Source organism: Salmo salar, chromosome 13 (assembly GCF_965601325.2).
Source record: "Salmo salar chromosome 13, fSalSal1, whole genome shotgun sequence".
Classification (NCBI taxonomy): domain Eukaryota; kingdom Metazoa; phylum Chordata; class Actinopteri; order Salmoniformes; family Salmonidae; genus Salmo; species Salmo salar.
In genome coordinates, this window is record NC_138303.1 from 23691710 (window position 1) to 23713151 (window position 21442).

At 40.3% G+C, this 21442-nt stretch overlaps 1 protein-coding gene across 2 annotated transcripts; it reads right to left on the reverse strand.

The window, feature by feature from the left end:
* Nucleotides 1-630: 630 nt before the first annotated feature.
* Nucleotides 631-15172, reverse strand: LOC106566641 (uncharacterized). Of its 2 annotated transcripts, none has more exons than XM_014134861.3 (7): nucleotides 14699-15172; nucleotides 14183-14266; nucleotides 13843-13940; nucleotides 13472-13695; nucleotides 11140-11198; nucleotides 7352-7483; nucleotides 631-1303 (listed from the first exon to the last, which is right to left on the reverse strand). In XM_014134861.3, the coding sequence occupies exons 1-7, from the start codon at nucleotides 14732-14734 to the stop codon at nucleotides 1094-1096; spliced, it is 843 nt and encodes a 280-aa protein (XP_013990336.3). In that variant the 5' UTR covers nucleotides 14735-15172; the 3' UTR covers nucleotides 631-1093. The 2 variants fall into 2 exon arrangements, with proteins under 2 accessions (XP_013990336.3, XP_013990337.3); XM_014134862.3 differs by having other exon boundaries at nucleotides 14859-15145.
* Between the last annotated feature and the right edge of the window lie 6270 nt (nucleotides 15173-21442).

Below are 21442 nucleotides of genomic sequence, written 5' to 3' on the forward strand. Positions count from 1 at the left end.
GTAGATCAGGGTGATTTGTGTATTAGGTTATTTTGTAGATCAGGGTGATTTGTAGATCAGGGTGATTTGTAGGTCAGGGTGATATGTGTATGAGGGGGTTTTGTAGATCAGGGTGATTTGTGTATCAGGGTGATTTGTGTAGAAGGGTGTTTTGTTTGATCAGGGTGATTTGTGTATCAGGGTGTTTAGTAGATCAGGGTGATTTGTGTATAAGGGTGTTTTGTAGATCAGGGTGATTTGTAGATCAGTGTGTTTTGTGTATAAGGGTGTTTTGTAGATCAGGGTGATTTGTAGATCAGGGTGATTTGTGTAAAGGTGATTTGTAGATCAGGGTGATCTGTGTACAAGGGTGATTTGTAGAGCAGGGTGACATGTGTATAAGGTCGATTTGTGTATCAGGGTGTTTTGCAGGTCAGGGTGTTTTGCAGGTCAGGGTGTTTTGTGTATAAGGGTGATTTGTGAATAAGGGTGATTTGTGTATAATGGTGATTTGTGTATAATGGTGATTTGTGAATAAGGGTGATTTGTGTATAATGGTGATTTGTAGATCAGGGTGATTTGTAGATCAGGGAGTGTAGGGAGCAGCAGCATGAGACATTACAAGACTGAATCAAACACAGAGAGACCTAATTTTCAAGAACAGATTTTAATGCACCGAGAATATCCAAAAAGGTTGTGTAAATAGAAACTTGCTCTGTATTGGAAGAAATCACCCTTGTATATCAACATAGTATATAAAAATATTATAGCTCATGTATTAATCATGTCATAAATACATTTTCAATAAAAATACAACATTTCAATATAATACAGGGCTTGGAATTCATGAACTACACTTTGGTAGGATGCACAAGTGCAATAGCTATATCTTACATCACATTGTCAAGAGCAATATTGAAAGTTGACAAACATAAATTGAGTTTCAGTAGCAGTCAGAGCTTCCAGAAGGCTGAGCACCAGGAGTGACTTTGGCCTGACTGACCAAGGACAGACCAGCTCACGAGTTTACATACCCAATATTACAATCATTACCCAATCAGCATGTATACGCCACAATCAGTGTTTTGGTAGACAAGCCAGCCACTTACACAGGTTAAGACAAAGGTGCGTGTGTGCGTATCACTGTGGATGGTTCCCTAGAGTCATACTCCTCAATGAACTCTTGCATGGCCTCTACACAGCGCAGGCCAATCTCCCTGAGGTTCTCCTGTAGAGACGACTGGATGGGCTGCTCCAGGGAGGGGTCTTTGGCTATCAGCATCTTCACCACCACACCAAACGTGTCACAGTCCTGACGGTACACCTGCATAACACACAGACAGTCAGCTTTTTCACCATCACATTTAAACTGTGCATCACAGTCCTAAAACACAAACCTGTACACGCATCTCCTAAACCACATTATCTTCTAAACCACATTAAGCTGTGTCACAATCCTAATTGTACACCAGCACGACAAACACTTAACTCATGTGCCATGAAATATGTTTTTCTTTGCATTGTGGCTCCTGTTCCAGTGAGGAGCATAGCACAGATTGGTCTAAAGATACCTCAGCTCACTCTAATACCAGAGGAATGCTGCAGATATGAGCCTTCAGACACAGGAGGAGCAAGGCAAACAAAAGATGGAGGGGGAGAAAGGGGGTAGAGAGAGAGAGAGATGAAGAGCGGGAGAGAGCAGGAGAGAGGGGAAGAGCAAGGGGGAGAAGCTGGGCTGAAGAGAGAGAGGATGGAGAGAGAGCGGGTGTGAAGAGAGAGTGAAGAGAGGATGGAAAGCAAGAGAGGAAAAGAGGATGGAAAGACAGGGATTGAGAGAGTTCTGGGAGAGATGCTTGGGGCGAGAGGTCTCGTCATGTGTATGCCATTACCACTGAGTGGATTAGCAGTCCAGGGCAGCAGCACACACACAGACAGCTGTTCACATGACAGTACACACCATGAAAGTGCACTGTGTGGATCTTTGAAGGATGGGTGTATCAGCTACCTGTTTTGAGACTACTCTCTCACAGAGCCTACCATCTCCAGTAACCATGGAGAGTGAAGAGCGAGAGATACCTTCTCATCAGTCGAGTGGATGGAGACAACACAACACACCTCCCACTGGCAACACTTCATGTGATGTTCTGTCACATTGACTGTGACGTATCTATTAAAGTACGTGTATCAAAAGCTATTCAAAGAAAACAGAACCGTGCGCATGTGATGACTCATTATGATTTCTGATTAAAAGACCTGGACAAACAACCTGACAATAACAGAAGTTCCATCTGCGAGTGATTACAGGTAAACTACCCAGGGATGTACGAGCAGATTACAACCTCACCATGTATTGGCTCTAATCATGAATGATATCCTATTCAACTGATTCAGTTGCTACAATGAAGAAAAAATTATAATAAATTAGAGGTGTCTCTGGCGCAATGTTCCTCAATTAGTTTTGGCACTGCAGTTATCAAATCTCCCTTTCCACAACCCCCCTCTCTCTTTCTCTCTCTCCTTTCTCTCCCTCTATTTCCCCTCGCTCTCATACCCCTCCTCGCCCCCCCCCCCCTCTCTCGTTCTTTCTTTCTTTCTTTCTTTCTCTCTTCTCTTCTTTCTCTCTCTCTCTCTCTCTCTCTCAAAGTTCAAATTGCTTTATTGGCATGAAATACAATTTGTAGATATTGCCAAAGCGGTATAGTGGTACAGCATTTCAGTAAATACAGTACAATGCAATGAAGATAGTGAAATACAGTTCATTTCAGTAGTAATAATAGTACATATATAATCATGTATACATGTACAACACTACTGCTGTTGTATTGTGTAATCTTCAGTCACACATGTAATTAAATAAAAATACGATTATAAAAAGAAACAACTGCTAATAAATAAACAAACATGAATGATGGTTACACTATGTATTACTTGTAAGTTATATACAATGTAAATACTTCAGGGAATGAATTGTTGTGGGATGTCCCTCAGGCTATTATGGCAATCATATACATATATGGCAGTAATATTTGTGGTTTCTCCCTCACCCAGAATAATTCCCAGCTTTATGTCGTTAGTAAATGCAGAGAAGTTAGGGTTTGATTGAGATATTTCTTGAAAAAAAGAATCTTATTTGGGAGTATTTCTTACAGTAGAGGAATCAGTGTTTCTCTGTCTCTACCTCCCCTGTTGTGCAGTGACCACATAGATGCCCCACTTTGGGTAGCCATGTTTTTTTGTGTCTCCCTTTTTCTATAGCCAATTGGTGGTATTTGGTCAGGATCTGTCTCAGTTTTGTATTTCTGACAGAATAGAGACATTCTGCCAATTTCTATTATCTTTTGAGGGCCAAATAGTGATTTCGTTTTTTTTCTGTTTTTGTTACATTTTTCCAATTTGTCAAATAGTTTAAATTTCTGTAAGAATTTGATAGATTTCCCTGTGTGTTTGGAAACTAGTGTTGCTTAGTGTTTTTAATAGCTGACACAGGGGTCTCTTTTCAGAGTTCCGCTCTTGGATTTTCAGTGCTTTGAATTGTAAGGATGTTTTGGGGCTTAATTTCAAACGGTGCAAAAATGTTGTGTCATTTTCTTTATACTTACAATTAAAAGGTAGTCTGAGTTCCACTCTGCATGCATTATTTGGTACTTCATTTTTGTTATTTTTGATAAATCTTAATACAGAATTCTGCAGAATTTTCTCCCAATGCTTTTAATCGTTATTACAGGTTGGACCCCAAACCTCACATCCATATAGTGCAATTGGTAACATTACTCTATTCAATATTTTGCACAAAAATGATATATACAGTTAAAGTCGGAAGTTCACATACACCTTAGCCAAGTACATTTAAACTCAGTTTTCACAATTCCCACCATTTAATCCTAGTAAAAAGTCCCTGTCTTAGGTCAGTTAGGATCACCACTTTATTTTAAGAAGGTAAAATGTCAGAATAATAGTAGAGAGAATAATTTATTTCAGCTTTTATTTCCTTCTTCACATTCCCAGTGGGCCAGAAGTTCACAAACACTCAATTAGTATTTGGTAGCATTGCCTTTAAATTGTTTAACTTGAGTCAAACATTTCAGGTAGACTTCAGGTAGACTTCCACAAGCATGAATTTTGGCCCATTCCTCCTGACAGAGCTGGTGTAACTGAGTCAGGTTTGGAGGCCTCCTTGTTCACACACACTTTTTCAGTTCTCCCCACAAATTTTCTATATGATTGAGGTCAGGGTAATGTGATGTCCACTCCAATACCTTGACTTTGTTGTCCTTAAGCCATTTTGCCACAACTTTGGAAGTATGCTTGAGGTCAATGTCCATTTGGAAGACCCATTTGCGAACAAGCTTTAACTTCCTGGACTGATGTCTTGAGATGTTGCTTCAATATAGCCACATAATTTTCCTATCTCATGATGCCATCTATTTCGTGAAGTGCACCAGTCCCTCCTGCAGCAAAGCAACCCCAGAAAATGATGCTGCCACCCCCGTGCTTCACGGTTGGGATGGCCAAACAGTTCTATTTTTGTTTCATCAGACCAGAGGACATTTCTCCAAAAAGTACGATCTTTGTCCCCATGTGCAGTTGCAAACCGTAGTCTGGCTTTTTTATGGCGGTTTTGGAGCAGTGGCTTCTTCCTTGCTGAGAGGCATTTCAGATTATGTCGATATAGGACTCGTTTTACTGTGGATATAGATACTTTTGTACCTGTTTCCTCCAGCATCTTCACAAGGTCCTTCGCTGTTGTTCTGGGATTGATTTGTACTTTCTGCACCAAAGTACGTTCATCTCTAGGAGACAGAACACGTCTCCTTCCTGAGCGGTATGACGGCTGCGTGGTCCCATGGTGTTTATACTCACACACTATTGTTTGTAAGGATGAACGTGGTACCGTCAGGCGTTTGAAAATTGCTCCCAAGGATGAACCAGACTTGTGGAGGTCTACTATTTTTCTTCTGAGGGCTTGGCTGATTTCTTTTCCCATGATGTCAAGCAAAGAGGCACGGAGTTTGAAGGTAGGCCTTGAAATGCATCCACAGGTACACCTCAAATAGGCTAATTGACATCATTTGAGTCAATCAGAATCTTCTAAAGCCATGACATCATTTTCTGGAATTTTCCAAGCTGTTTAAAGGCACAGTCAACTTAGTGTATGTAAACTTCTGACCCACTGGAATTGTGAAACAGTGAATTATAAGTGAAATAATCTGTCTGTAAACAATGTTGGAAAAATTACGTGTCATGCACAAAGTAGATGTTCTAACCGACTTGCCAAACCTGTAGTGTGTTAACAAGAAATTTGTGGAGTGGTTGAAAAACTAGTTTTAATGACTCCAACCTAAGTGTATGTAAACTTCCGACTTCAACTGTATATATTAATATCAAATCTTGGGGTTGTCTTGTTTCCAGACATTTTAATATGTTTGTTTGTCAAGCATTTGGATGTTCTGTGAAAAAGAGAAGCTCCACAATGATTTCTTTGTATTTTTGTTGCATATAGTCTGCTCTCAGGGTGCTCTTTTAAAACCTTTGCTTTATATTTTTTCCTCCCTGCTTCACTGGCATTACCTTCTGCATATTTGATGCAAGGTTGCTGAGCTGGGTAAATGTGACTGACCAACTCAATTAGGTCTTACGTAGAAACATTTGAAATTGTGTTTTTCACATTGGATAAAAGTAGAGACTCCGAGCTAGAACATGGTATATCATACACTGCAGTTGAGGAACAAATGGGAAGTAATTCTGCTTTGAAAGTTGATAAACCTGTAACCCTACTTTTGAGAAAATGGCCCTTGAATGTTTTGGGACACCTACTGGAGAGCTCTTCTTTGTCTACACCCATTCAGCATCGTTCACACCCACTTAAGCCTCAGCCACACCCATCCCTTTAAGGATTCACGTGAGGCCATGTGCTGAACAATGAGTACGGAAGTGTACAACCAAAGATTTCAAGACTAAAGGCTGGTTTATACTACTTCTATCGACACGTCTGTATACAGTTGTCGCAGTGACATCATGAGCATTCTATTGTCGTCCGACATCAAAATTGTCATTGTGAAAAAGTATAAACACAAAAATGACAGGCTGCATGACATTAGTTACTACCCTGCATGAATCTACAGGTAGCTAAAGCTAATAGCTAGGTTCAATGTAACCTAGCTAACACTATGCTATAACTGGCAATGCAAATGGCTCTGAGACACAAATAACATTACTACAAAGATCAGACACGTAACATTAGCTAGCGAACCAATTAGAAACGTATAATATCTGAAAATGTAGCTAGCTAGACTCTCTTACCCATATACATGGATGTTTGCTTCTGTCACTGATGCCATGGTTGCCCTTAGTTTGAAGATGTCATCCAGACAGGTGTATTATACAACAGCCTTCTGTGTTCTCTCTTTAGTCAGACAGGAAAGCCAAAGTAAAGCCAAAACAAAAGATCTACATACTCTGCTTCTCCCGGGGATTCCACTGATTTCAAAACTCAGTCCTCCAGAAAGTGGAGAGCCTTAGCAACATTTGGGCAGTTCTTTATGATATCTTTCAAAAAAGCCACTTTAGAAAGGATCACCTACACATACTAAGCTCATGTTATAGACAGAAGCGCGCTACATGGCAAGCACAATCCGAAATCATCTCTCGACATATCCAGCCCATCATAGCTAGTGGGAAGGTTCCTGTTTTTTTCCATGGCTAACCCAATTAGGCTCGTAATTTAACAATTTTATTTGTATTTACAGATGGCATACACATTTGTTTTTAAGGCAGATGAAAGTTCACGTTCCAGAAGGCATTTGTGCCAAAAGATGCATTTTGATTAAAAAAAATAAACGACATTCAAATGCCTCTCCTGTGAAGTAGTGACGCACGACATGCATCTAGTTTCCTGAAACTAGTCACAAATGTATCCATCTTAGTTGATTACAGCTGGATACAGTAGATGTTTTCACTTTGCTAGTTGTAGCTAGGCATCTCTTAATGTAAACAAAGCCCACCTTTCTTGTTTTCTGTCTGAATTGTTTTCTGTTGCTTGTGTAAGTTTAGGTACTTGTTTTCCTGTCTTTTGTCCTGTCCTTTGCCGTTTTTTATTGTCATTTTTGTTAGCTAACAGCAGGTAGCTAGTAGCTAGAAACTCTCTTAGCAACTCCCTTGCAATGTGTAAACAACTGTTAGCGTGTTAGAATCCAGTTGAGTTATCAGGATGAAAGTTGTTTTCTGATGTACTTTATTGTATTCTTCTGATGTTATATTCTTAGTCCTTCTTCCTTTATCTTTCACTCATTTGTTTTTCTCAAATGTACTCTTCCTCTAAATTATTTGAAACATGATATACAATACTAGATATTAAGAGCTCACTGTACTATACCTGTTCTATTTCTTTCCTCTTCTGTTGGATGGTTCGGTTTCGTGCTGCGGCCCTGCTCACCGTGGAGGGGAGCTCTCTATCCCTCTCTCTTTCTCCCTCTCTGCTGTGGGATCGCTCCTTCTTTTGAGCCACCTACATAGACGCAGGGGAGAGAGAGTTACAAGCAGTTATAAGCAAAGCACTACTTATGAACAGTGAAATTGTTTCAAATCTAAAAATTCTGCATTCCTTCTGGTTCGACCTCTAGTTTTACAGTCTTGTGTGCAACTATAATAGACACATACCACTTCAAATCAAATTTTATTTGTCACACGCACCAAATACAACAGGTGTAGAACTTAGTGAAATGCTAACTTACAAGCCCTTAACCAACAATGCAGTTTTAAGATAAATACGTGTGAAGTGAAAAATAAGTAAAAAATTAAGAAATAAAAGCGACAAATAATTAAAGAGCAGCAGTAACATAATAGTGAGGCTATATACAGGGGGTACCGGTACAGGCATTGGTTAGTCGAGGTAATATGTACATGTAGGTAGAGTTAAAGTGACTATGCATAGATAATAAACAGAGAATAGCAGCAGTGTAAAAGAGGGGGGGCAATGCAAATAGTCTGGGTAGACATTTTATTAGCTGTTAATGAGTCTTATGGCTTGGGGGTAGAAGCATTTGAGAAGCCTTTTGGCCCTACACTTGGAGCTCCGGTACCACATGCCGTGTGGTAGCAGACAGAATAGTCTATGACTAGGGTGGCGGGAGTCGTTGACCATTTTTAAGGCCTTCCTCTGACACCACCTGGTATAGAAGTCCTGGATGGCAGGAAGCTTGGTCCCAGTGATGTACTGGGTTGTACGCACTACCATCTGTAGTGCCATGCGGTCAGAGGCCGAGCAGTTGCCATACCAAGCAGTCATACAACCAGTCAGGATGCTCTCGATGGTGCAGCTGTAGAACTTTGAGGATCTGAGGACCCATGCCAAAAAAACAGCCAGGTCTCTGACCTCCTCCTTATAGGCTTTCTTATTGTTGTCGGTGATCAGGCCTACCACTGTTGTGTCATCAGCAAACTTAATGATGGTGTTGGAGTCGTGCCTGGCCATACAGTCATGAGTGAACAGGGAGTACAGGAGGGGACTGAGCACACACCCGAGGGGCACCCGTGTTGAGGATCAACATGGCGGATGTGTTGTTACCTACCCTTACCACCTGGCCCATCAGGAAGTCCGTGTTCCCTTTGTATTCCTTAAGACCTTAGCACATTTGCCATTCAGAGCCCACCTGATTGTTGTCGAGTTCATTACGAGCCTCTCTCTCCCCCTCTACTGTATCTTCTCAAGGTTAGCAGGCAGCAAAGCCTCTGTTTGAATCATCAGCATGGTAAAACGGAAGGAGACAACCTTATGTTTCGCTCTGCTCCTTTCTCTAAGTCAGACCATCCAACTTTCAATTCCATTCTTTATGCTGCACCTGTGCCCTCTCTGTCCTTCCAATTCCCATCATAGCCAGGGGCGTGGAGGACACACACACATATAAATAATCTTACCGAGCAGACTAGCCAAGATTACTCAAATGTTTGAGGTTTTCTTTCATATCTTTGATTTGAAGGACCTTGAAAGACACTGTGTGTAATAAACATTCTGACAGCGAGCATCATGGGCAAAGAGATTCACTCAGACTTAAATTCAATATAAGTACATTTGTTGCAGTGCATACCTCCCAGTGTGGTACATATCACTTCTGAGAAATTGAAGCAGCAGTCAAGCAAGGGGGATCATGGATTAATGGATTATATGTAATCAGTTACATATAAGGGACTACTCAATTTGCTTCCGTTTATTTTCAACTGGAAGCAATGAGCCCAATCAGTCCTCCATGACAAAATAAATTAGGCTAATTAGTCCTTAGTTTTTGTGATATGATCGGGTAAAACAATGGCTAATCAATACTGAACAAAAACATAAATGCAACATGCGACAATTTCAAAGACTTTACTGAGTTACAGTTCATATAAGGAAATCAGTCAATTGAAATAAATTCATTAGGCAGTAATCTATGGATTTCATGTCTGGGAATACGGATATGCATCTGTTGGTCATAGATACCTTAAAAAGGAAGGTAGGCGTGTGGATCAGAAAACCAGTTAGTATCTGGTGGGACCATCATTTGCCTCATGCAACGCTACACATCTCCTTCACATAGAGTAGATCAGGCTGTTGATTGTGGTCTGTGGAATGTTGTCCCACTCCTCTTCAATGGCTGTAAGAAGTTTCTGGATATTGGCGGGAATTGGAACATGCTGTTGTACACATCGATCTAGAGCATCCCAAACATGCTCAATGGGTGACATGTCTGTTAGAATGCAGGCCATGGAAGAACAGGGATCTTATCATGGTATCTCTGTGCATTCAAATTGCCATCAATAAAATGCAATTGTGTTTGTTGTCCGTAGCTTATGCCTGACCATACCATAACCCAACCACCACAATAGGGCACTCTGTTCACAACATTGACATCAGCAAACCGCTCACCCGCACGACGCCATACACATGGTCTGCGGTTGTGAGGCTGGTTGGAGGTACTGCCAAATTCTCTAAAATAATGTTGGAGGCAGTGTGTGGTAGAGAAATTAACATTAAATTCTCTGGCAAGAGCTCTGGTGGGCATTCCTGCAGTCAGCATGCCAAATGCACGCTCCCTCAAAACTTGAGACATCTGTGGCATTGTGTTGTGTAACAAAGCTGCACATTTTAGAGTGGCCTTTTATTGTCCCCAGCACAAGGTGCACCTGTGTAATGATCATGCTGTTCAATCAGCTTCTTGATATGCCACACCTGTCAGGTGGATGGATTATCTTGGCAGAGGAGAAATGGGGATGTAAACACATTTCTGCACATAAAAGATCCCAGAAATGTTCTATTTCAGCTCATGAAACATGGGACCAACACTTTACGTTTATATTTTTGATCAGTGTACATTTCCAAGTCCTATTCTTGAGGATCAAGGAGTATTTAATAAATTGGAATGACTGGAAATGTACACTGTTTTTTTAATGTGAAGATATAGCCTAATCATATTATTATCTGTAGTAGAAAGCGATGGATTAGAAGAACCCTACATAACCATCCCATAAAGTAAAATGCAACATCCATTTATGGCGACTTGATGTCGTTCAAATGGTAATTTTGTCTTCAAAATTATTACGCCCAGGTTAGTGGCTGGCACAGCCACAAAGTCATAAAAATCTGATTTTAAATATAGCCCTAACCTTAACTACACTGCTAACACTAATGCCTAACCATAACCTCAAAATTGACTATATTGTAAAAACTTATGAAAACAAAAACGTGCTTTTTGGTCTTAATTTAAAGGTTAGGGTTAGGCATTAGGGTTAGCACTGTGCTTAAGGTTAGGATTAAAATCAGATTTTATGACTTTGTGGCTGTGACAGCCACGAACCCGCGCCTCTTAAGGGGAAAGTAATCAGATAACATTACTGAGTTTTGGTAATCCAAAAGTTATATTGTTGATTAGAATTTTGGACAGGTAACTGTAACGGATTACATTTAGAAAGTAACCTACTCAAAGCCTGCTGGCTAAACTTTTTTTTTATTTTTATGAAAGAGGCCTACCTACACATAGTTTTGGAAGAGAGGGAATGATATACAAGTTCAGTCACCACAATACACTAGCGGAGCATGACAACAAATACAGGATGTGTGCCCTACTTTAAACAGCACAGGCTCCCCAGATCCCAAACGAGACTGTGAGTAGTGGTGGAATGTGGACTTACTGTGAACGACACAGGCTGCTTCTCCTCTCTGCTGGGGCCTGCAGAAGACCTGAGAGCACCTGCAACATCACATAGACAAACCACATCTTCACACAACAATACAACACAAGCCCCCACTCAACATAACACACACCAACAGCTCAGAACAGATGGGGGATAACTTAGAGCTAAACTACAGCAGCTGACATCTGTGATGAACTCTAACATCCTTGATTGGCCCAGTTGATATCTCTCAATTAACTCTAATATCTGTGATTGATGCTGGGACTACTCAATCTACCCAGTGTCCTCAGGGCCAAACTAACATCCCATTAGTGCCTCTAGCTGCAGGTATAATTCAGGACTAAGCGTCCCCATCTCCATCTCTCTGGTTGCAATCTGCCATCAGCGGGAGAGTTATTGTCTACAGGCAGCATGCAGGGGCTAAAATTCATGTTTCGTTAAGCATTCTTTCAGCATTGGGTGTGATTTGCGAAGTCTGCCTCGCAACGTTTGACTGCAGTGTGGGTATGTGAGGCGATAGCTTTGTTATGGTTCATTACCTGTATACAGAGCTGGCTGTCTGCCTCACTCCCTCTTTCTCCTTGTTTTCTTTAGCTATATCTCTCTCGTTTTCCATCTCTAACACACACTATAGAAATGAGTCACCATCATAGCAGATCTCTCAGGCACATAGAGCAACCTGTTCCTCACACACTCACCCACACCCACACCCCTCCACAGTACTGCAGTCTGCGCAGAGACATTGCAGCTGACTAAAACAGGAGGAAAAACCACCACCACGGTTGAGAATAGCGATACAGCTAATTTAAACAAAAGCAAGGAGATGAAAGATGAAATGATGGTTTCTATTGCAGATAACAAGACCTGGGTCGTCTTCAGGCAATGCAAAGTTATTCAAGAAAACACTTTCAAACATGATAGAGAATGGAGCTTAAGCATAAGAACTAATTGATGACTTACAGGCACATCGATTGCGGTCTTACTAAACCACTTTTCTTCTTCATGATACTAATGCTAACGTGATGAGGTGAACTTTAATGATCAGAAATATTTACAGTACAGTCCTTAAAGGGATACTTCGGGGTTTTGGCAATGAGGAAGTTAGATGTAGTTTCACGAGTCAATGCTAACTCACATTAGAGCAATGACTGGAAGTCTATGTGTATCTACTAGCATACTAGCAGATACCCATAGACTTCCAGTCAATGCGCTAACGATAGTTGGCATTAGCTCTCAAAACTACCTCTAACTTCCTTCATACTGGACACAGAGAGATAAAAATGCTATCCACGAGTTCATCTGGCTCCTGGGAAGTAGATAAAGGGCCTCTTTGCCAAAACCCCAAAGTATCCCTTTAAAAATATGCCCAATAGAGTACTGTATAAAATAAATGATATTATAATTTGATGCTCAGCAGCTGTTATCTTATGTATTCTACATAAGAGGTGACATAAATACACTGGTTTTTAATGAAGGTTGGAATGATTGGCACTTTTTCAGTAGGATACTATTCTTTGCCATTTCATTGTATAGAATGATGACATAATACTGTCATTATAATATCTACCAATGCTGTGTTCAGACAGTATTATGCAACATTGTCAGGTTGTTGCTTGGTGACTATCAACCACCAGGAATACTGATGAGCAAAACACATTCCAAATGTAGCTAATATATTCACTGTCTGAGTTGACATGAACACTGTTTGCTCATACTGCTCTCTAGTGTTCACACGAGGAAAGTGATTTAGGTATTTTAGGAATATTATTAATTTTTTTGCCTGTACTAGGGCTGCCCGATATGGGTAAAATATGATTTTTTTTAACCAAATGTTGCGATTAGATTTTTCGCGCGATATAGATCAAAACACTTGGGTGAACTGTTGAAATCCTAGAAATAGGATGATATATTGAGAAGCTAAGTAGAAAGCAGCATCGTTCTTGTTTTGAACAATCGGTTGACTGCATTTGATCTAAGAGAACAGCATGCAAATTTATAATTATCTAACGGCGAGGAAGAGGAAGTGCGCTGCTTGATTGACAGGGGCGGGCTTGGTGTGTGCGGGAAACAGCCACAAGAGAACAAAAAAAATCAAAAAAAAAAAAAAAAAAAGGCCATTACGCAGCTGAAATGCGTTTCAGAATATTTCACATGTCAATATTGACATTTCGATGTGAATCTGATTAATTGTGCAGCCCTAGCCCCTACTATGAACTCTGCCAAGAGATCTGGTTCATGTTGGCATAGATGGTAATACGCTTACCCTGTAGCCACCGGTTAATTAATTTGGTCAAAACTCCCCTCAAACACAACATGAGCGTAAACCTACTGGTGTGTCCTTTAGGTGAGGACTTGGCGGGGGAGTTCCTGTCCATGTTCCTCTGGTCACTGTACTGGCTGTTGGGGCCTGATGGGTCTTGTGGTGTGCCTGGGGGCACAGGGGGACCGGACTGGTCTCTCCAGTGAAACAGTGGGCGGGGGGTAAAGGAGTGGTATCTCTGGAACCCAAAACTGAAGCGGGGCTTCCGGAATGAATGATCGTCCTTTATGAATCTGTACAGTAAGGAAAACAGCAGAAAATAAAAAGCGTGAATAAGTGAGTGAGAGTATTGTGAGTCGGTGAAGGTGTGGAAATGTTGAAATGACCAAGAACAAACCTTAGGCTACACAAGGTTGCCCTGAAATGTCCTCAGGTCTTACCGTGGTCTGTTGAATCTTCCTCCAAACCTCTGCCTAAACGAACCAGTTATTCTGTGTCTAGACGGACTTCTCATTCTTCTCAAAGGTCGTTTCTCCTCCTGAAAATGTCACAGAGTTAGCTAATTAGTGTTCATGATGGGAAATTGTATCCACTGTGAGCTCGCTGTAGCCTGGTTTCCAGATCTGAATGTAGCAAATGCCATGGAATGAATATGACAGAAGAATTGGCTAAAGCAAACAACTACAGATCTGGGACTGGGACCATGCTGAACCTGGCATTACACAAAATGACTCACATGTAACTTCAGTTAAATTGATTGAGTGATTATATAACTGATACCTCAGTGACATGTTTGATAGGTCCCTTGCGTGGCCTCTTGTCACGTGACTCTTCATTGTATTCTCTGTGTGGCATGGTGGAGCTCTGGAAAGTGAAAGTTGAATCATACTTCAGACTTTAGTGTTTTTAGTGGAGGTGTAACTCATGCATTTGTGTCTGGATTGGGACTGCTAGTACAAAGAGAATGTGCAATGTGTGATTGTGCTATGATGACCAATTATTTAGTAATATGTCTTGTAACAATAGTTTTAGCCGAGCCACAACTATGCCTGTTTGTTTCAGTTGTAAACAACACAGTGAATTGGTTGGACACTTCCTTCACAATGAAACAATCAGGAAGTGGATTTGAGTAGGGGACTACATAATTACATGATCAGGGTGCACTTCTTTGGTAAAACACTTAGTTGACTAAATAAACTAGCTGACAGCTTGACGTATGTTTTTCCTTCAATGAGACAAACCAGAGTAGGAATGATCACACAGGTCAGTCGGTCTTAAGAATAGAGGTATATTTACCTTGCCCTGCGTTGTCTCGTATGGCCGTGTATCCATTTATTATATTTAGAAGTTCCAGTGAAATGGTTGTTATCATTCAGTCGTTACCAGCAAAACACGTCTGATCAGGTGTGGGCTTGCTGTGTTGCTCTGTCAGGTTTGTTTCATTATCACCACCTACCTTATGTATTTCGTGACAGCGTCATTTTACTTTCGGTTCCTATGCGAACAATGCAGAAAGCGGTCCGTCCGGGGCATTCAACTTCTTGTTGTAAAAGTCTATGTAGGAAAACTTTCAAGAGAGACAGCACACAAAGGCCTATGTACAAATGAGCCTGTCCTATAACCAGGTTTCCTTAAAAACTCATTTGAAAAAACAATAAACAAATGAATGCCCATAAAGGTTTGTCCCAGCCATATTGTGCTACCAGGCGTTGTCACCTGTGACTTGCGTTGCCGTCAAACCCGTCTGCCACTTGTGAGGTTTCCGGTGTTGTGGCGAAAATCTCCCCCCTGACAGAATCCCCCTCAATTCGCGTGAACGCGCACGCACTCAAATCTTCATTGCTGCGACTTACTTGCTAGTTGAGATTTCTGATCACGTTAGGCTGCATTTCATTTTATTTTTTATGTCGGTTTCATCGCAGGGGAGAAACGAGTAATGTCTGCAGTTTTCGGTTTGGCTATTTGTGTGTTAGTCTATAAATAAATATCTTTGCCAATATTCGTCATCTCTCCCATGTCTTATTCGACTAGTAGTTGTTCTGAAATGTTTATTGCTTACCTAAATTGTACTCCCTTCTCTATGTTTAATGTAACACACATATTAATTATTAATTTTGGTTGCCTATCCTGACGTGAAGTTTGTTCTATAGAAAGTATTTGACTCTGATGTGTGCCACAGAAAGTATTTGACTTTAAGGAAATTAGAAAGGGGGGATTTCGGCAAGCCTAACGTGATCAGAAATCCCAACTAGCAAGCTAATCGCAGCAATGAAGATTTGAGTGCGTGCGCGTTCAAGCGAAAGGGGGGAATTCTGTCAGGTTGGGATTTTCGGCACAACGCCTGTAAACGCGGTCATCACTAGTTACAACAGTCACAAAGTCATAAACCCAGTCTATTTCAAGTTATCTTCCTAAAGTCTGATTTTAAACCTAACCTCAACCCTAACATTAAACACACTGCTATACTTATGCCTAACCCTAAACTTAAATTAAGACCCCCCAAAAATAAATCATGAATTTTGACGATATCGTCAATTTTGACTTTGTGGCTGTGGTAACTGGTGGAAACCGGCAAACACTGTCCAATGATGGGCACAAGATGGCACAATATTTGATTTCCCACTCGTCTTCTGGGCAGACACGCCTCCGCTGAAGTGTTGCGATTGGCTGCTGGTCGTTAGGCTCGAGTCTTGTGAGCGGTTTTGACTACGGTGCCGAGAAATTGCGACAAAGTTACCTCGAGCGCTTTGTTTTGACCAAGGTGCAGCGAAATACAAGAGCAAAACTGCGACAGTTACGCCAGATTGTTTCCCGGGCAGCTGTTGAAGATGGTGGACTCAGATAGGATCAAGAAAAGGTAATAATTGATGACGTATCCTCTGATATACAGTACCAGTCAAACGTTTGGACACACCTACTCATTCAAGAGTTTTTCTTTATTTTTACTATTTTCTACATTCTAGAATAATAGTGAAGACATCAAAACAATGAAATAACACATATGGAATCGTCTAGTAACCAAAAAAGTGTTAAACAAATCCAAATATATTTTATATTTGAGATTCTTCAAAGTAGCCACCCTTTGCCTTGATGACAGCTTTGCACACTTGGCATTCTCTCAACCAGCTTTGAGGTAGTCACCTGGAATGTAATTTCAATTAACAGGTGTGCCTTGGTTAAAAGTTAATTTGTGGAATTTCTATCCTTCTTAATGTGTTTGAGCCAATCAGTTGTGTTGTGACAAGGTAGGGGTGGTATACAGAAGATAGCCCTATTTGGTAAAAGACCAAGTCCTTATTATGGCAAGAACAGCTCAAAAAAGCAAAGAGAAACGACAGTCCATCATTACTTTAAGGCATGAAGCTCAGTCAATCTGGAAAATTTCAAGAACTTTGAAAGTTTCTTCATGTGCAGTCGCAAAAACCATCAAGCGCTATGATGAAACTGGCTCTCATGAGGACTGCCACAGGAAAAGTTGTACTACTGTTTTTTTACTCGTTGGACCACACGTGCACAGTACTTCAGTTTAGCATATGCCTTATGGGTTACAAAGGATGTTTGAATGCATATACAATTAATTTCATTTTGGTTCATTTTCTGACAGGGGTTTGGGCATTATCTTGGTATGTGTATATATTATTTTTTGTTTTATTTAATTAGAATAATAATGAATGTAATGTACATTCATTTTATACATCAAATTATCCTTTAATTTAATCTTGTGTTCAACTTTGCAGGTATCAACATTTCAAGAATGACCTGGAAAAGCTCTACTACCGCAGAGAATGTTGTGCCCTGTGCTACTGAAAAACCATGCCAGTGAGAGGAAACGGCACTAACAACTTTGCAGAATCGGCCAAGAGGATCTTAAAGGATAAAATTCTGCCTGGAACAAATGCTTATAACGTCCCCCAGCTCTTTGACTTCTTGACCACTTGTCTGTCAGCTTACTATGAAGCCATGTGTGCATACATTTTATGTATGGGTGGTCTATTCACAGATCAATGACATGCACTTTGAGTGAAGCGCTCGTCCTCACCTGGCCAGATCTACATAGTGGACATGTATATGGAGATGTGCAATTGTCCAGTGGGATGAAAAGGTGATCCATGCAAGCACCAGACTGCCATTATCATCCATCACCAGTGCCAGAGCAGCAACTTCTTGCCACTAACATCTGAAATTAGAGCAAAAATGTTGTAAATCAAAAGGATTTTTTTTTTTTAATCAGTTGAGATTTATTGTGTAAGACATCCCTTTCGCTAAGAGATCCATTGCCATTCAGTGAGCCTCCAGGCATACAGGTCCTCAAATCTCAGCGCAACCAAACATCGGTCGCATGCAGGAAGGACAGGTTGGGTGGATGACAAATCCTGGCTGCAGGACGAACCACAAAAACATCAGGGCCTGACCTGTTGAGATTATACACTTTTTTACTCTAATAGTTGTTCAGGAGTTGTCTGTATTGTCAAACTTGTTTTCCCAAGGTGAAAGACAACCCCGACTCCACAGAAAAGACCCACTGCAACTGACCAATGCTACACGTTAACCAGAAGCTCACAGAATGGTTTATTTACGGACAGAACTGAGATAGCCAGGGATTCCAGACCCTGGTGAAAGCAGAGTTTTGGTGTAAATATTTCACTTCACAGCCTCTTAAGTATTTATTTTATTATTAATGTAACATTGTACAGTTGATTGATCCAAATAATGAATGTACAGTATGTATTTAATTATTATTGTGATTAAACAGTAGATTGATCCAATTACTATTTTGAATGCCAATGTTTCGTCAGAGTTTGATGGAACAAAATAAAATAATTTATATTTTACATGCTAAATCTGTTTGTTTCATGAGTGCCATTGATCTTTCAGATAAGTCAATAAATGGCTATGGTATGCTTATTATAAGACGCAGATATTGAGTCTGTCGGTGGTGATAAAAATGTATTATTCTGCCTGTCCCCTCAGTTCATTAGTAGTCTGTCTCTCTACTAGCTAGCAAGCTATCACGTTGTGTGTGGAACCCTGCCTGGTGCACTCTTCAGCTGGCAAATAAGAAGGATTCTTGAGACTAAGGACCTTAAGCCAAACGCAGCACTTCAGTGGGGTGTGTCTTGCCCAGAAGATGAGTGGGAAATCAAATCACATCACAGGATGGCGTGGTGAAATCACATTTTGATGTTACCCACTTGTTTTATAGTGGTGCACCCCAGATAAGCCACAAATCATACGAATGGAAAAAAACAAGTACTCAAAATGAAAACAAACCAAAGCTTGTTTCAAACTTAATTTTTTTCATCAATGAATGCATGTCAGTTTTAGCAGCAGCCATTGTCGAAACCTGTGAGTGTAGAAATCATTAGGAACACCTTCCTAATGTTGAGTCACACCCCCTTTTGCCCTCCATGGGGGGTGATAAGGGACATATATAAGCCTAGGCAACCGTACCACCTGACATGACATGATACCAAGGCCTTACTAATGTCTGCGAGTCGCCTGCATCGCGTGTTAATGAATGTCATAATGTGCATAGTTTATATTTATATTAATTAAATCTCAACCATAAATGTTAGAAACGTACAATTGTTCCCGTGCAAGCAGATATTCCAACGTAGCCACCTTGAACTATAGTGTAGCTTACGGCTTGTGTATTTCCTGTTATCGCTAATGGCCTAGAAAGGATTATGCCCAATCTATAGATAATCTGTCTTTCCCTCAACACCTCATGGCATGGTATGTTATTTTATCTCGCTGTATACAGATCTAAATGTTGTTAGCCAGTCACAGACTGTGTTGTTACCAGTTCACATCAGACAACCAATAAGAGTTGTGTCCACGGCTTTCAGAGGAGTTCATAGGTGCTATTCGGGATCCTTGGGATGTCCCTTAAGTCAATAGAGCAGTTCATAGAATTTCCCAGCGGGTACGTGCTATTCGGGATCCTTGGAATGTCCATACCTCTATCAAGTATAAATGTAAATTGGTTAAAGTTAGTGTTAGTTTAGGGTAAGGACGTCCCAAGGAGTCCGGATTGGAGTGACCATTCATAGAATGAGAGATTGGCATGGTATTTGAGAGCTCGGCAGCGACACAGACATTAATTCGTTTTTTTTACAAGTGGCAGAAGCGATTTTCGAGTGTCTGCCCCAGATAGTTTCATTAGAGACGATTAAAATAATTACCAAGATGTACTTGATCCAATTGAGGAGTAAGTAGGCTATATTTAAGTTGTGATATCGTTAGGAAATATTTAGTCCTACTGTGTTAAGGCAAATTTGGTTTATTTCAAAATAATATTTTTTTGTTGATAACGTATTGTCGAAAGTACGTAGGCAATCTTACCTACTGAGGAGTGCATATTCTTTCCCAGAGGGTCCGTGCTATTCGGAATCCTTGGGATGTCCCTATCTCTATCAAGTATAAATATATAAAATGGTTAAGTTTTGTGTTAGTTTAGGGTTCAGGGTAAGGACGTCCCAAGGAATCCGGATAGCAGTGACCATTCATAGAGAGAGACCAGCCCGGTATTTGAGAGCTAGGCGGCAACACAGACATACATTTTCTTTTTTCTTTTCTTTTTAAGTGGCATAAGTGATTTTTGAGTGTCTGACCCAGATCGTTTCCTTATTAGAGACGATTAAAATAATTACCAAGATGTCCTTGATCCAGTTGAGGAGTAAGTAGGCTATATTTAAGTTGTGATATCGTTAGGAAATATTTAGGTATACCGTGTTAAGGGAAATGTGGTTTATTTGAAAATAATACTTTTTTGTTCATAACGTATTGTCGAAAGCACATATGAATTATTATTTACTGTGTCTATAGAGGAGTAGGCTAGTGTACAATAACGTAGTTTGATGTGCTAGTATTATTTATTTAATGGATTAATTCAATTGTAAATGAAATAACTACTTTTCACTGAAGAAGGGAAACAAGGTATAACATGCTACTTCGATCGAAGACCTAAAATCATGCCTGAGAATATCACAACTGTATCCTAATATAGTGTGGATACAGTAGTAGCCTATTCTACAACAATGTAACTGTATGTGCTATGATTATTTATCTAATTGATCAATTCAATTGTAAATGTGGATGGGTACCCTATTTCATTCAATGATTACGTTATTGTACAAGGTAGATACAGGAGTAGTCTACATTAATAATGTAATTGAATGTGTTATAGTATCATTTATTTCATTGATGAATACAATTGTAAATGGGGATGGGTAGGCTACTTCATTCAGTGAATACTGAATGTCTTGCTATCTCTGGGAGTATGTTAATGATGGCTTTTCAGCTGTTGAACTATGACAATGTCGAACTAATTTCTAAATCTCTTTCTTTTAGTCAAGATGTGAATTTCTAAATCTCTTTCTTTTAGTCAAGATGTGAACCAATAAGCTTCACTGCAGGTGCTCAATCCACCACCCTCACTGTTCTCCCTCCACAAGTAAACACATCATCTTCTCCTGTTCAACCACCACACTGAAAATATACCCCTGTTCCCATCTCAGTGGAACATGATCCATCCAAGGCCTCAGCTGGATGCCTGAAATGTGAGAAATGTAAGCAAGATGCTATAGTGTGTGTGTGTGTGTGTGTGTGTGTGTGTGTGTGTGTGTGTGTATGGATGGAGTTCCAAGTAAAGACGTGAGAAGATGGCAAAGGAGATAGTAATGAGTGAGAGGATACAGTATGAAAATACAGTGAGGGAAAAAAGTATTTGATCTCCTGCTGATTTTGTACGTTTGCCCACTGACAAAGAAATGATCAGTCTCTAATTTTAATGGTAGGGTTATTTGAACAGTGAGAGACAGAATAACAACAAAAAAATCCAGAAAAACACATGTCAAAAATGTTATAAATTGATTTGCATTTTAATGAGGGAAATAAGTATTTGACCCCTCTGCAAAACATGACTTAGTACTTGGTGGCAAAACCCTTGTTGGCAATCACAGAGGTCAGACATTTCTTGTAGTTGGCCACCAGGTTTGCACACATCTCAGGAGGGATTTTGTCCCACTCCTCTTTGCA

What these genes read in the sequence shown, in the direction of transcription:
- LOC106566641 (XM_014134861.3), bottom strand. Translation starts at nt 14,734, where the DNA reads ATGGATACACGGCCATACGAGACAACGCAGGGCAAG. An exon ending in GGAAGATTCAACAGACCACG is followed by an intron (nt 13,696 to 13,842) that starts GTAAGACCTGAG and finishes CTTACTGTACAG; the next exon opens with ATTCATAAAGGACGATCATT. An exon ending in AGCAGCCTGTGTCGTTCACA is followed by an intron (nt 7,484 to 11,139) that starts GTAAGTCCACAT and finishes GCGTCTATGTAG; the next exon opens with GTGGCTCAAAAGAAGGAGCG.